The following is a 15,423-nucleotide window of genomic DNA, read 5'->3' as shown; positions in this document are numbered from 1 at the left end:
GAATATAGTTCCCTGTGCTATACAGTAGGACTTTGCTGTTTATCCATCTATATATAATAGTTTGCATCTGCTAACCCCAGCCTCCTGCTCCATTCCTCAGCCCCCTCCCCCGGCAACCACAAGTCTGTTCTCTACGCCCGTTATTCTGTTTCTGTTCCTTTGTGAACAGATAGGTTCATTTGTGTCATATTTTAGATTTCACAGATAAGTGATATCATATGGTGTTTGTCTTTCTCTTTCTGACTTACTTCACTTAGTATGATGATCTCTAGTTGCATCCGTGTTGCTGCAAATGGCATTAATCCATTCTTTTTTATGGCTGAGTAGTATTCCATTGTATATATGTACCACATCTTCTTTATCCATTCGGACAAATGAAGTTTAATATATAACTTCCCATGGAGAAGCATGTACCAATCTAGTCCTTTAAAGAACTTAAGACCTGTCTCAGTGTGCATGTCCTTCTGTCCCGTGTGATGGCTCCTGGAGAGAGACAGGGCAGGAGACGAGAGAGGGAAGGAAGGATCACACTCAGCATCTATGCATCAGGTTCTTAATTTTCGTAACAAGAACGGAACTGTGTTCATGTGCATTGCACTGGGGACGCAGCCCCAGTTATAGGGTGAGGGCGTGGCTGCCCAGGGGCTCTTTCCCTCCCACCTGCTGCTCTCTGAGAATGCAAAGCATGACGCAGAGCATGAGACGTCTGGGAAATAACATTTCCATTTCTGCTCGAGCAGGGCTGGGGCTCGGTCTTCTCCCTGTGCCACCCAGGAAACCCAGCCCAACTCTTCATTCCGTCTTTTTTCTTAAGGGTATTTATTTTTTTAATTTCATTTTTATTTCATATTGGAGTATAGTTGATCTACAATGTTCTGTTGGTTTCATGTGTACAGCAAAGTGATTCAGTTATACATATACATATATGCGTTGTCTTTCAGATGCTTTTCCCATATAGAATATTGAATTCTCCCATTACAGAATATTGAGTAGCTGATTTTGGCAAGGACAAAGTTAAGTAAGAGAAAGCAAAGGGAGACAGCAGCTCGCCTTCATCAGATTCCAGCGGTGAGCCAAGCACTGCCATGGCGTGATGTTACCATGCAGTCTCTTTTCTTGTTCCTGGTCATCTGTTTCCCTTTACTTGGTCTTTTGACCTGCATTGTCGTTCACAAAGTGTTAAGTAATGAACCCGACACCTCCAGGAATCTTTTTTTTTTTTTTACCTGGACCATGTTTTTGTGCCCAACCCAGAACTTTGTATCTTTGAGGATGGCAAGTTGGAGATAAAAGATTTTTAATTTATCTGATTGACAGGGGTATCACTCTAGAAAGTGAATTGTTTCCAGATGGCATCGTTGGCATTGCTTCTAGAGGCTCTTTTAAGCTTCTTGTTATTCAAAAACACTAGCTCAGGATCATGATGGCAGTCCAGAGAGAGAATGGCCAATTTTTGTTTTTTATTTCAGTGCCACTGCCAGTGCTGCACCCTTTCGTATTTTGTTTCAAGTTCATAGCATACGTGAGTGTCTGCTGCAGACAGAGTGTCTCCGGCAGTCAGGGAAGGGAGAGGAGCATTGCACACCTACTGTGTGTTCTGCCTCAGGTGATGCATGTGACAAACAGCTATTAATCGCATCAAATGTGCAAAGTCTGGGGATGAAAGATGAATCAGAGCCAGGCTGTCACTGAGCATTCAGTCCACAGGGGAAATGAAATCTGTAGACAATAACCGCAGCGCAGTACAATGTTGGCAAGATCTGAGCAATCTAGAGGTAGGACCGAGGAGGGAAAGGTGCCATCTGATGAAAATAAAGGAAGGCTGCTCAGAGAGGAGACGTCTAAGTTATTTTGAAATCTGTGTAGGGAATTATCAGGGTATTTAAGAGGGAATAAGATGAGGAATGGCCGGGCGTATTCGGGCAGCTGGCTTAGTTCAGTATTGCAGGGAGAGTGGGGCTGGGGCTTTTATATAGGGCAGAAACTAAGGAATCACTGTACGGGTGCAGGAGCCCAGGGGCGGGAGTGGGTGGTGCCTCTGCCCTCACCCCGCTTCCCTCTGGCTTTCTATGCACATGGCTGCTATGCTGGACCACTCGCTCTCCACCTCTTCTCGCTTCTTTTTAATTTAAAAAAAATTTTTTTTTCTTTTTTGGCTGCGTTGGGTCTTCGTTGCTGTGCGCAGGCTTTTCTCTAGTTGCGGCAAGCGGGGGCTACTCTTCGTTGCGGTGCACGGGCTTCTCATTGCGGTGGCTTCTCTTGTTGTGGAGCACGGGCTCTAAGTGCGTGGGCTCAGTAGTTGTGGCACACAGGCTCAGTAGTTGTGGCTCGCGGGCTCTAGAGCACAAGCTCAGTAGTTGTGGTACACGGGCTTAGTTGCTCTGCGACATGTGGGATCTTCCCGGACCAGGGCTCGAACCCGTGTCCCCTGCATTGGCAGGCGGATTCTTAACCACTGTGCCACCGGGGAAGTTCCTCTCCTTGCTTCTTTTCTTCTTCCTCTTCTGTAGGAGTAGATGGTAACATTTCCTCCCCATCCACCGCTCTCTACTCGACCTCCCTTGCTGATCTCACCCAGTCCCTTGGATCCAGATGACTTCCAATCTGTCTTTCACTAGTGATTCTTCTCTTACTGCCTCTAAGCCATCACGACCTCTACCTCCTGCAGGAATTACAGATACTTAGCCAAAATAGGTATGAAAATCTTCCTTCATGTTTCTCCCCGACGGAACTTTTCGTTTTTCTACTCTTATTGATAGCATTTTCCAAATCTCAGAGGCCTTTAAAAGTCAGAGAATTGTTATTTTCTTTTAATCTCACCTCTCCCTTGTCCAGACCATATGCAAGGTTTCTTCACAATTACTCTCACATTGGTCTCTTCATTCTTGATTCAGACTCTTATTCGGTCCACCACCAGTGCCTCTGCATTCAGCCTCTGGGATCTCTTGTGAGTCTTTTCTACCCTCATGACCTTTAGTTCAGGCTCTCATCATCTCGTTGCTTGGATTACTACAAGTCCCCATCAACGGCCCTGTTTCCATTTCCTCCTGTCCCTTCATCCCGTACGAGTGCCCCTGCCAGATTGCCCTTCTGAAATGTAATCTGATCATGCTGCTTCTCCAAGCAAACCCCCCCAAAGGCTGCCTCCTCGCCGGCTCCCCATTCAGGACAGGCTTCCGGACCCAGCATCTTAGTTTCCATATTCTGCCCTTACCTACCTCTCCAGTGTAATTTCTCTGGAATATAATCTGACGCTCTTTGTTAAACAGTATGTTAAATGGAAGATCTGGCTTCGGCACCAAGGTTACAGCATGAAGAATTTTTTAAAAAATACGAAAACTCCTGGCCTAGAGTCAGAAAGTAGAATGATGGTTGCCAGAGGCTGAGGGAAGGGGGAAATGGGGAGTTAGTGTTTAATGGGTAAAGTTTCAGTTGGGGAAGATGAAAACTTCTGGAGAAGGATGATGGTGATGGCTGCACAACAATGTGAATGTATTTAATGCCACTGAACAGTGTGCTTAAAAATGGTTAAAAAGATACATCTTATGTTATGTATATTTGAACACACACACACACACCTCTTGGACCTCGTGGTCAAATGGAGAGAGTATAAAAGTGAGAGGTTATTGAAGATTGGGCGAGGGGATTTTGGAGAGAACTGGGCTGTGATTCCCCCACTGCAGGGTACTGGGGATGGAGGAAGGGGTACCAGTCTCTCATCCCAAATCTAGAGAGCACGGCTTGAGGGACGTCATCCGGGAAGTTTGTCCCATGTTCTCCTCAGTTGGGAGCCTGGTGGCCTGGTGCCTGACGTCAGCCTGGGGAATCTAGAGGGCAAATTGCCTTGGTGTCTGAGTGGAAGAGAGCGGCTGCTGGGCTGCATGGGGCCTGAACTCACCCTTTTTTGTCTAATCAAATAAGGAGGCCCCGGTGTGGACCGGATTCCCACAGGAGGGTCAACAGGGGTGTTGTCTTAAATGCTGTCCGGGCGGGCTGCCTAGAGAGTTGATGGTACCCTTGCCCGCCTTGAGATGGAGACCCACAGGTGGATCCCCACAAGCGGTGGAGGAAATCAGTGAGCCCAGGCTAGAGGCCGGTCAGCCAGATGAAGAAAGCTCAGGGAGAGATCACTGCCAAGTTAAAGGTCTCCGAAGACCCGATGGGAGAATCCCGTGAGAGAAGTGTCTGCTTGCCTAAAGAGGGTAAAACCATTCTAGATCAGGTCAGCGAGGGAAGAGCTTTGCCTCCCCTCCCCTCTCCTCCTTCCCTCCTCCATCTCTAGTTGTAGGATCATGAAGGGCAGCTAGAGTGCTGGGGAGAATGTGAGAAGACAGGGAGAGGGAGCGGACCCCACCATTTCCCCCCAGTCACAGGCGACCTGTGGGCCCTTCCAGGGAGGAGCCGGGATCACCTTCACGGAAAGGCTGAACTGTGGCTTAACCTGTGGGGTTGGGCCTTCTGGATTCTGAATCAAGACCGTTCTTTTGCTGTTTAAAGGGCTGTAAGGCTTTGTATTACCTAAGAATTATCGGGTTATGGGCCTGACTGAGATTTCACCCAGGACCAGGCGAGGAACATTTTCCTACCAAGCAGGTTTAAAGAGACAACGGCAGACAAAGCTAGAGTTGCTTTTACGTTGACACCGCATGAGTCCTGCTTACCCAAGGAGCCAGTTCCACCTCTCAACGTTGGTGCTCCAGCCGAACGGACAGTGTGATATTTATTCCCTGGGCGCCCCCAGTCGAGTACAATTCCACCTTTGTACTTTGGTTCGTGGTCTTCCTCGACTCCTTTTCCCACACTGTGTTTTAATTTCACTTCTTGTATGAGAGGGCTGTTGATACTTGTCTGATCATCCGTCCATTTGAATTTAAACTGCTTGAGGGCAAAAACCTTGTCTTATTTGTCTCTGAATCCCATGAATCATCTATCATAGTTCTGAGTACATAGTAGACATTGATAAAAGATTACACCTAGGGGCAGGACAGGAATAAAGACACAGACATAGAGAATGGACCTGAGGACACAGGGAGGGTGAAGGGTAAGCTGGGACGAAGTGAGAGAGTGTCATGGACATATATACACTACCAAATGTAAAATAGATAGCTAGTGGGAAGCAGCTGCATAGCACAGGGAGATCAGCTCGGTGCTTTGTGACCACCTAGAGGAGTGGGATAGGGAGGGTGGGAGGGAGACGCAAGAGGGAGGAGATATGGGGATATATGTATATGTATAGCTGATTCACTTTGTTATACAGCAGAAACTAACACACCATTGTAAAGCAATTATACTCCAATAAAAATGTTATAAAAAGAAAAAAAAGAAAAAAGATTACAGAATGGCCGAGTGATTGATGAATGAAATAATCCAGTTTGATAGCGAATATATATTGTGCTTATGAAGGCAGGAAAGAAAACAGTATAATGGCATTCCTGTTGCTTTTTTTCCCTTCTGTTGCCAAGCAGAGTTTGAATAGGGCTTGTTGGAGCCACGAACCAACTCTTCCGATGCTACCAGACATGCACGCTGTTCTGTACACTTCTAAAGAGGAAATAGCATCTTTTTATGGGTGTATGTAATTGTTTTCCGTTTTAAAAAAAATTTAGGTGAATAACAAGATATCCATATTAATCACAGACAAATTACAGAATATAAATAAGCGTTGCAGTAAACAGTCCCCTACACCCCCTCCCAGGCATCAGGCACTGTTAACCCTGTCTCATCTCTTCCCATGTGCCAGGTTCTCTCTTGAAGTAGCAGTAGAGCCCACTGGAGTCGAATTAATATTTGTGGCGTGGGAGTCAAAGCTAAGAGTGAGTGGAGTGAGGTATTCAACCGTTGCTATGTTAGGACGCCCCAGGCAACAGGGAGCGAGCTGGCCTGGGGACCAAGTGGGATCTGTAGCAGAAACTCTGTTCCCAAGTCAGCTGCCTCCTGCATCCTTCCCGGCCAGCAGGCCTGAGATGGTGATCAACCAAGCTGGAACTTAGGAGGAGTTGCTTCTTTCTGCTTTGCCTTGGGTGCTGATTAAATGGGGGTGGGGAGAGGAGAAGGGGTGAAAACAAGAGTGTGGCAGAAACTTTACAGCTATGGTTTTGCCCTCCAGAGGACACTGGCGATGTCTGGAGTTGCCTGTAGTTGTCACAGCTAGGGGGCTGGCACTCCTCGTATGTAGAGAGTAGAGACCAGAGATGCGCTAAACACCCTGCAGTGCACAGCACAGCCTCCCACAGCAAAGTATCTGCCTTCAAATGTCCATAGGGCTGAGGTTGAGAAACCTGCTTTTTAAAAAAAGGCAAGAAAACACTTGGCAATGATGCTATTGCATACAAGAGCAAGGACTATAAAAATATTTATTGAACGATGTCTCACTTGCCCATTGAGATGTCAGTTTGAAAAGTCTTCTCGGTGAGTCTGGAGTCTATCGGGTAGATTACAAATGCTAAAGGTTTTTTGGGGTTTTTTAAACATCCTTATTGGAGTATAATTGCTTTACAGTGGTGTGTTAGTTTCTGCTGTATAACAAACTGAATCAGCTATACATATACATATATCCCCATATCTCCTCCCTCTTGCGTCTCCCACCCACCCTCCCTATCCCACCCCTCTAGGTGGTCACAAAGCACCGAGCTGATCTCCCCGTGCTGTGCGGCTGCTTCCCACTAGCTATCTATTTTACATTTGGTAGTGTATATATGTCCATGACACTCTCTCACTTCATCCCAGCTTACCCTTCCCCCTCCCCGTATCCTCAAGTCCATTCTCTACGTCTGCATCTTTATTACTGTCGTGCCCCTAGGTTCTTCAGAACTATTTTTTTTTTTTTTAGATTCCATATATATGTGTTAGCATGCGGTATTTGTTTTTCTCTTTCTGACTTACTTCACACTCAGTGATCAGTGTTTTGTGCATTGTTGAAAAGTCAAGAGTTGTCATAAGGAAGAGCAGAAAGCACTTCATGGAAAATCATACTTGAAATTATCCCAAGTAGCTTTTAAAAACTGATTTCATTAAATCCAGTGGCACAAATAGCCAGGTGGTTTTTAATCCAGGGGCAGAGCTGGGGGAAAGGGGGCTTGGGGGAGATAAATAATGGAGCTCCTTTCTAGCTTTGTTCTTTTTATGTTGTTGAGATTTTTATTTTTTTAACAAAATGAATCTCTCTCTAGTATCCCTTTGTGTTTGTCTTCAGGCCTTGGAATGACTTGCAAGGTTCAGAGACATCATTATGTACCTGTGACACTGACCCCACTGTTTATTTTCCAAATCCTAAGTAGTTTTGAGGGGACACAAAGAGGGCACTGTGTGTGGTGACTGCACCTATGGGTGATCTAAGGGAAGGTCAGTATGGCTGTCAGGTCCCCAAATCCCTAAGTGGACAGGGGGTGTCTTCAATACTCAAGAAAGAATCAGGGACTAGAAATAAAGACAGAGACTCAGGCGTGTAACTTGGAAAGCTTTATATTCTTCTTTTTTTTTTTTTTTTTTTTTTTTTTAGCATGATTGAATCAATGGACTTGGTTTTTATGAGCTTCACAGACATGCAGAGAAAAAAGAAAAAAACAGCTTGGCAGGAATACAGGGAGGGGGAAAGGATCTAAATTAAATATAACAGTTGCCTGAAGTTTAGTTGCTGACAAAAAAACAAGTCGTTTTCTCTGAGAAGCATGTGTAATATGTCAGGAAGAAAAAAAGCACGATTAGCACACTTCTTACATGAGATCTTATGGATAGCACCATATTAATTTTAATCATTTAATTAAAAGTACTCCACTGTCTTCTTTATTGCAAATCAATAAAGTATGCATGTACCTGACTTTCACCTGTCTCATACTTGGCAAGGAGAGCGTAGCTTTCTCTGACTACCCAGCTTATAGCAATGAGATTTCCCCTGTCATATCTCCTAACTGTCCCAAGATCAGCACCTGCTTTATGTTGCCTCTTATAGTTTTATCTGTCTACCTATCCATCCATCCATCACAAATTACCACAAACTTTGTAGCTTAAAACAACAGAAATGGGGGCCAGAAGTCTGAAATCTGAAGGTTCTAGGGGAGAATCTTTCCTTACTCCTTCCGGTTTCTGGTGACACCAGGCAATCCTTAGCTTGTGGCAGCAAAACTCCAGTCTGTCTTAGTCCGTTCCGGCTGCTGTAACAGAACATCATAGACTGGGTAGCTTGTAAACAACAGAGAGGTATTTCTCACAGTTCTGGCATCTGGAAGTCGAGGGTCAGGGTGCCAGCACAGTCAGGTGAGAGCCCTCTTCCTGGTTCATTGTCAGGCATCTCTGCACTGTGTCCTCACGTGCAGGAAGGGGCGAGGGAGCTGTCTGGGGTCTTCTTTATAAGGGCATTAACCCCCATTCTTGAGGACTCCTCCCTCATGACCTAGTCACCTCCCAAAGGCCCCACTTCCAAATATCGTCACATTGGTGATTAGGTTTCAGCATAATAATTTGGAGGGGAGACACAGACAGTCAGTCTTACAGCACTGTCTCTTACCTCACATGGCCTTTTCCACTGTGTCTGTGTCTTGTCCTCTTCTGTCTATTATATGGACACTTGTCATTGGATTTAGGGCCTACCTGGATAGTCCAGGATCATCTAATCTTGAGATCCTTAACTTAATCACATCTACAAATACCTTTTCTCCATATAAGGTCACATTCACAAGTTCCTGGGGTTATGACATAGTCATATCTTTTTGGGGGGCCACGATTCAACCCACTACCCTATCTATCTATCTATCTATCTATCTATCGAATCCTTTTTGGTTTTTGTGTTTTCCAGAATGCTGAGGACACAGTAATAACTAATAAATGCTTACCAATTTGAAAGTGTGGCCTTATTTTAAAGTGACCCAAATTAATGGCTGGGCTAACTGTCCCACCTTGTTTCCAAGATGTTCTCTCATTAGCTCTAAGGAACATGTGAACATAAAGACACTCCAGCCTTGCAAAGTAAATGTATGTTTCAAACTAAAGACCAAACGTTCAATAGCCACACCTAAATCCAGAGCAGTCAGTAAGGTGAAATGTTATTATAACTTGTAAGATTGCTGTTTTTGTAAGTGTTAATCCTTGGGCTGCAATTAACATCCTAGGTGGTCTTGAGGATTACTAGCTCCCAGCAAGGTGTAAATGTCTCAGTTGAATCAACCCTATTTATCCTTTATTAATTTAGGTGCCCTAGAAGAGAAAGAAAAAAACATTGATCAGAGCTTTCAAAATAGAGGGAGGAAATCTTAGTATGAATATGCTTGCTCTTAATTGATTCACTGAAATTGAGTACATTATAAAACAAGGACAGGTATTTGCTGTGTTCTCTGTAAGTCCTGGAAGCATCATGGCAGAGAGGAAGGAGTGTGTGGGAGTGATCGGGAGACTTTGGTCAAGAAACCTGGTTCTAGATCTGGAGCCATAGGCCTGGTTCTGCTGCCATTTGTGTGGCTTTGAGCAAGTCGCCTGATTTCTCCGAGCTTCAGGTTCCTTCCTTTTCTGGAAACCAGATGGATTAAAGTAGAAGTTTTTCAAACTGTGTTCCAGTGTGCCACGGCACCGTCTTCTAAACTGCTCCCTGACACAAGTTCTCTCTGTGATTAGAAACTGGGTTTGGTTCAGAATTAAGAAACTCTGGCGCTTTTGTTCTTCATTCACCTGTTTGCAGCGGAAAGCTACAAGGACACTCAGATGGTGAAGATTAAAGAGGAACCCATGGAGGTGGACATCCAGGACCCGCAGGCCTCAGTATCACCCAGCCGCAGTGTTGGCTATAGCACTTTAATTGGGCGAGAGAAAACTGAACCCTTACAGAAGATGCCAGAAGGCAGAGTGCCCCCAGAGAGAAACCTCTTCAGTCAAGACATCTCTGTGAAGATGGCGTCCGAGCTTCTTTTTCAACTGTCAGGTACGTTTCCTCGAGGAAAAAAAAAAAAATGTCAATAATGGGGACTAATTGGAGTGAAAGCCACTCTAACGAAGTAAAAACACCTGCATTATAGGATTTTTTTAGACAGAAATCCATTTTGTTACTTTAACGTGTATACCACCTCTCAAACGAAGAGTTCATCAAATGCTGCCAGGTAGAACTCCTGCCAAACTTTCTTTAGTAAATAGTTAAGAATCATTTGAAATTAGAACTCTATTCAACTCCGTGCAAATGATCCCTGTTGCCTGGACTAAAGGTCTCAACTCTAATTTTGTTTAGGCAGTTGATCTGATTAACAGCCTTTTTTTTTTTTTTTTTTTTTTCCTAATGTGCAAAAGATAAACTTCAATTTACTCCAACAGTGACTGAGTTACTGTGAATTCCAAATTAGTGTGGTCGGAATTAACGAGATTTTACGGTGTCTTGCCAAAAAACAAAAAAATCAAGAAAAGGGGAAAGCAAAAGCTGAAACTGTGAGGACTCTTTTCCAGCTATAACACAGTAGAACATTTCCTGTAAACCAACTTTTTCTACTTCAAATACTCAGAAGTCAAAGTTTAGGAATCAGCTAAGTGATCACCTATTACAAAGCTAAGGAATCACCTATTCTAGCTCAGCTAAGTGTCTTGATAGAATAGGGGAGGGTCCTAGAACCTAAGCTGTTCTCTTTATCACCTCATTCAAGCTGCATGGTCTTTGTCCTTATCAAATTTAATGTGCTGTTATTGCTTGAATGTGATTGAGATGGATGAAAGAGACTCCTATAAGATTCAGACTTATATAGAAATACAGATACTTTGTCCTTGGTCAAGCATTGGCTTACATACTGAAATTCAGGCATCAGTAGAGTTTGTCACTAATATTTGATAAACTCTGTTTTGTTATGGCTAACAGATTTCAAACACCCATTAAATGCGTCATTATTTAAGTATCGACTTTTCTCCCCTAAGAAAAATACCGGAAAAGAGGAAAGAAGCTAGAATCTGCAAGGCATCGTGATAGCTCACCTCCTCATTGGCCTCATGACACGCCCCCATAGCTGTGAAGTTATCAGTCGGTGCCGAAAATGGCAGGCTCGGAGTTCTCAAACAAGGACTCTGTTTGTGCAGAGCTCAGAGAGGTGGAAACAGTTAAGTCAGTAAACTGAATAGGCCACATAGATCTTTGCAAGTTCCAAAAAAACTCCAAACAGGCAAGATGCTTTTCTTTAAAAAAAAAAAAAAAAAAAAAAAACAGGCTAAAAGCATCTCTAAAAACAATATAACTTTGAAAATGATTTAGCAGTTCAAATTTGCAAAAGTGAGGCCAGTGTGGTTCTTTTCAAAAAGTCTCTGTCTCTAGCAGTACCTTATCATGGTCTACTATCAGCTAAAAACTTTGTGTCTGAGAGTTCTCACCCTGGCGCTGTCACTGACTGCCTGGGTGACCTCAAGCAAGTCATTTAGCCCCGATTTCCTGCTCTCTGAAAGAACACTGCCTGTGAATCCAAATTCACCCTCATTGTCACTGATGAACGGACAGAAAGGAATTGTCCACACAAATATGCACACGGCAGCTTCAGACTAGTGTTAAAAAGCACGGGGCAGCGTAAATCTTTGTTTAAAATTTTCCCCCAAATCCGTAAGATTAGGAGTTTTTCACTTGCCCTGCTGTTGAAATCTGAAACCCTTGTAGAGGTGGCCAGGTTTCCTCTGGAGACTTAAAAGAAGCCACCGAGAGCTGTGACAGTCAGGGCAGAATCCTCACATTTGAACTGGATGGGGAAGACCAGAGGTCAACTTTTGTGTTCCTGAAAGCTAATTAAATAATTTCTGACAGCTGGTAGATTCAGACCTCAAGACAGAGTAAGGGAGAGTTTACCTCCTCTTGTCTAATGATATTTTTTGTCCCCTGTGACATTTATCAGAATGTGCACTCGATGACTCTCGCACCCAGAGGTCTTACGTTTGTTTTTATATCCCGTCTCACAAAGGGGCCTGACAGTACGGAATGCTTAAAAGGTTGTCATCCCAGTCAGAAGCAGAACGGTTGCAACAACTGCAGTTTTCATGCTGAATCAGAGAAAAGCAGACATTTTCAGCTGGGGAAAAATATAATAGAAAGAACTATCTTCATGCACATCTGTGTGTGTGTGTGTGTGTGCGTGTGTGTGTGTGTACATGTACTCACTGAGGCCTGATGAAAATCAGACAACACATTTGTACTTTGTTAGTAACTCTTTCCCTTTGATTGGTTTTTAGTAAACTATTTTGGTAGATGCTATCGACATGCTTCTGTTGCCTGTCTTTACCAATAAGACAGGAAGGGTTTGAATGTTTAAAAAAGAAACCAAAAGAAAACCACAACAGAGAAAGAGGATGTTTCTGCTTCAGCCTTAAACACACAAATCGAGTCAGAGCAACCTAAGAGATGTCTGTTTCATCCTTTCTCTTTACAGAGAAGGTGAGCAAAGAACACACTCACACGAAAGAAAACACCATCCGGACGACCACCAGGTAGGCCACTGCGGAGTCCCCTCGGAACACACCCTCTGGGGGCCATCAAGCCCACGTCACAGTTTGAGCAACATTCCTCCAACCGTTCTCTCCCACTGGGTTCAAAAGTCACCCCTTTATCATCATTTTGTGTTTGAACTTTGGTTGGTGGAAACAACACAAAACGCAAAGGACACCAAGGGGGAAGGCCATTCATAGTTACTAAACATCTAAATGTGTCACTTTGCTGGAGAGTTTTCCTTATGCTATTATTTTTTATTCCTTACAATGATTGTGCGAAGTAGATAATATTATCCTCTTGGCAGAAGTTTCCTGACTGGAGAGTTGAAGTGGGTGGCGGGGCTGTATTTGGGAGCTGGGTCTGTATCTTAGGAAAGCCTCAGTCTGTTGGTAGACTGAGGTTGAACTGCGTTCCTAAGTAGCTTTGCAGCTGTGGACTGATAACTTGTCACCAGGGACATCCCAGCTTTTTAACTCACTGCATTGTTAGGAGGGCAAAAATGTAAAAAGCAGAAGAAAGACAATGCTTTCAGAAATTGCAGGAAAACTGACATCACTAACAACTGTAGGTTAAGGAAGCTTTCCATTTGCCAAAGGCAGTTGAAGAGAAGGTCAGCCAGGGTGCGCTGCCCATCAGGGTGGGTCAGGCAGGGTGGGCTGCCCATCCTGAGGCTCATAATCACCCAGACCTGAACTGTTGCAGGCAGGTGCCAACAAGTGCAGACCCACCTCTGTGGAAAGGGAGCTTGGGGGAGAGGCAGGCTCCCCCTTGGCAGGCTTTAAGTCAAGGAACTTTACTTTCCTGAGCAAACTTAGAGTCTTCCTCCTGGGAGCCGTTGATTGGTTTTGTGATTTAATTCTTGCGACGGAAGATCAACAGTGTTTTTCCTTTGGATGTGATATGAGTCGACCTCGGACCATCACCAGGCACATGAACGGTGTTCATTTGAACCTTAACGCGAGTTTTTTCTTCTTTTTAACTCTGTGAATCGGAATTTGGGACTATCAAGTATTAAACAGTAATTAAAACAGAGTCAGCTTGCTTCGCACAGGGTTTATATAGTATTAGGGACAGAACCTGCCTCTAACCCAAGCATGGTGTTAGGCTTGCCTCCGTGTATAAGTACGCCGATGGGAAATGAGTCTTTCCATCTGGTCTGTGCGTTGTGTTGGGAAATGGGTCTGGGGGATGGAGAGGGGATTTTGTCTGTTCAGTTGGATGCCCAAATAGGAGATGTGAACTACTATAGATTCCAGCCTGCCTTCTCCATGTAATCCTAAGGCTATTTTTTTTTTTTTTGGTATCTATGCTTATGTTCGTGAGTCTAAACACATGAAATGGGCCAGATTGGTAGACATCGAAAGACGGCAGATTAAAAATAAGAGGTGTCAATTTTAATTTGCTTCCCTAGGCTTCCTGAAGTGTCACAGCTCAGGTTCCCTAGAAGCAGAGCCCTAGACAGGGATCCCTGTGCGGGTGTGTTATTGAGGGCGTGCTGTCAGAGGGACCTGCAGGGATGCGATGGGGCGGGAGAAGGAAGGGGAGCTGAGCAAGGATTCTAGGGCCAGTTGTCTCCCGCAGAGAATTCTGGAGCATGAATTGCACCACAGAGGAAATCCTGCCTTGAGGTAAGGGGGCCAGCTCTTGGTCCCCCCTCATTATCCACTAACTTCATCAGGGGATGTGTAGCCTGCCAGGTGAGGGGGGCTCCAACGGTGAGGGCATTTCTCACTACAAGCAGCCGACACCCCTGGCGATGCGGGGTGAGTGTACCAGTGCGGTAAAGGGGATCTGGGCAGGACCCCAGCCCCATCTCCTATGGAGGTTTTCTGCGGGCTCTTTAAGATTACATGATAATATTTACCTAGCAGAAAGGTATGCTGCGAGAGCCTGTTATTATGCTTTCCGGGTGTTCTCTGGGAAGAGGTAAGTGGAGGTTTGAACTAGCCCCAAACAAGTGAAATGTACAATACCTCCTAGCCTTGGCTGGAGCTGAAGCATAATTACAGGATAGAAGAGAGGGGTTTTTTTAGCCATTTGGCAAAAAACGGAGCAATCCTTAAATTCTCCTGTTGCTGGGAGATTATGCGTAAGAAGAAATCCAAATCAGATCTTTTGCCCAAAGCAAAACAAGAGGTGCTTCCTATGAGCTTCCCCACCCCTACAATGTGGTGTTCAGACATCAGTGTTATAGGTTTCTTGGTTTCTTGTTCTTCTACAAAATCCTTGGTGTGTTTTTATTTTTCCTTTGAGTAGGCAACTTGCCCAATTAGCCTCTCCTCAAAGAGATCTCTTTTTACCTTCTCACCTCATTACTTCAGGTGGAATAGAATCAAGCTGCCTTGTGCCAAGAAATCCTCTTTAACCTGAGTTAACCGATAGCAGAAATAAGGGGGAAAAAACGCCAACTCTCTTCTTTTTTGATTCCCGTTTTGGAAGAAACTCTTACTTTTGGAAGAGGTCTGCACAAGGTCAGCTAATGGGGTTATGTTTTAAGGTATGATCTGTGATACTTTCCAGAAAGATTTACATCGAGGCTCCAACTTCCCATACCTCCAGATTTTTTAAGTACTTAGTGGGATGTTTGGTTAGTTATCAGATTTCCCACGTTTGATTTCCTGGAAGAAGCTGACTGTCCAGAGCGATGGCTCATGATGGGAATCAAAGTTCGGAATTGTCCATGTTTCAGAGTTGCTGGGCACATTTAAGATAGTTGACTTGTGAAGGGCAGCCTTGGACGCCGGCCTCAGCGAGGTATTGAGATCAGGCACATCCAAATGCTGACGGGTGCCTGAGCCCTTCCACTCAGTGAGATCTGCATCTGGGATCTGGAGATCCAGGGGAACCAGAGGAGGAAAGAGATGTGCAATGCTGAAAAAAGAAACTGATTCTCTCCGATTCTCTCTCTGTCCTTTATCAACCCACAACTTTCCCCACTGTTGTTAATCATTATTAATCTTGACTCTCATGCCAAACACAAGAATGAAGAAAAAGTGTAG

At 44.4% G+C, this 15,423-nt stretch overlaps 1 protein-coding gene across 5 annotated transcripts in view; it reads left to right on the top strand.

Moving 5' to 3' along the window:
• The window catches only part of ZNF827 (zinc finger protein 827), a 178,342-nt gene that overhangs the window by 86,714 nt on the left and 76,205 nt on the right, over positions 1-15,423 (top strand). For all 5 annotated transcript variants that reach the window (XM_068542576.1, XM_068542577.1, XM_068542579.1 and 2 more), the window contains exons 6-7: positions 9,668-9,907; positions 12,366-12,423. In XM_068542576.1, the coding sequence (XP_068398677.1) occupies positions 9,668-9,907; positions 12,366-12,423 (298 nt within the window). The remainder of the gene's footprint in view (positions 1-9,667; positions 9,908-12,365; positions 12,424-15,423) is intronic.

Source organism: Eschrichtius robustus, chromosome 4, assembly GCF_028021215.1.
Source record: "Eschrichtius robustus isolate mEscRob2 chromosome 4, mEscRob2.pri, whole genome shotgun sequence".
NCBI classification, from domain to species: Eukaryota; Metazoa; Chordata; class Mammalia; order Artiodactyla; family Eschrichtiidae; genus Eschrichtius; species Eschrichtius robustus.
Note: the sequence above shows the minus strand (reverse complement) of the source record. Positions and strands in the feature narration are given on the sequence as shown.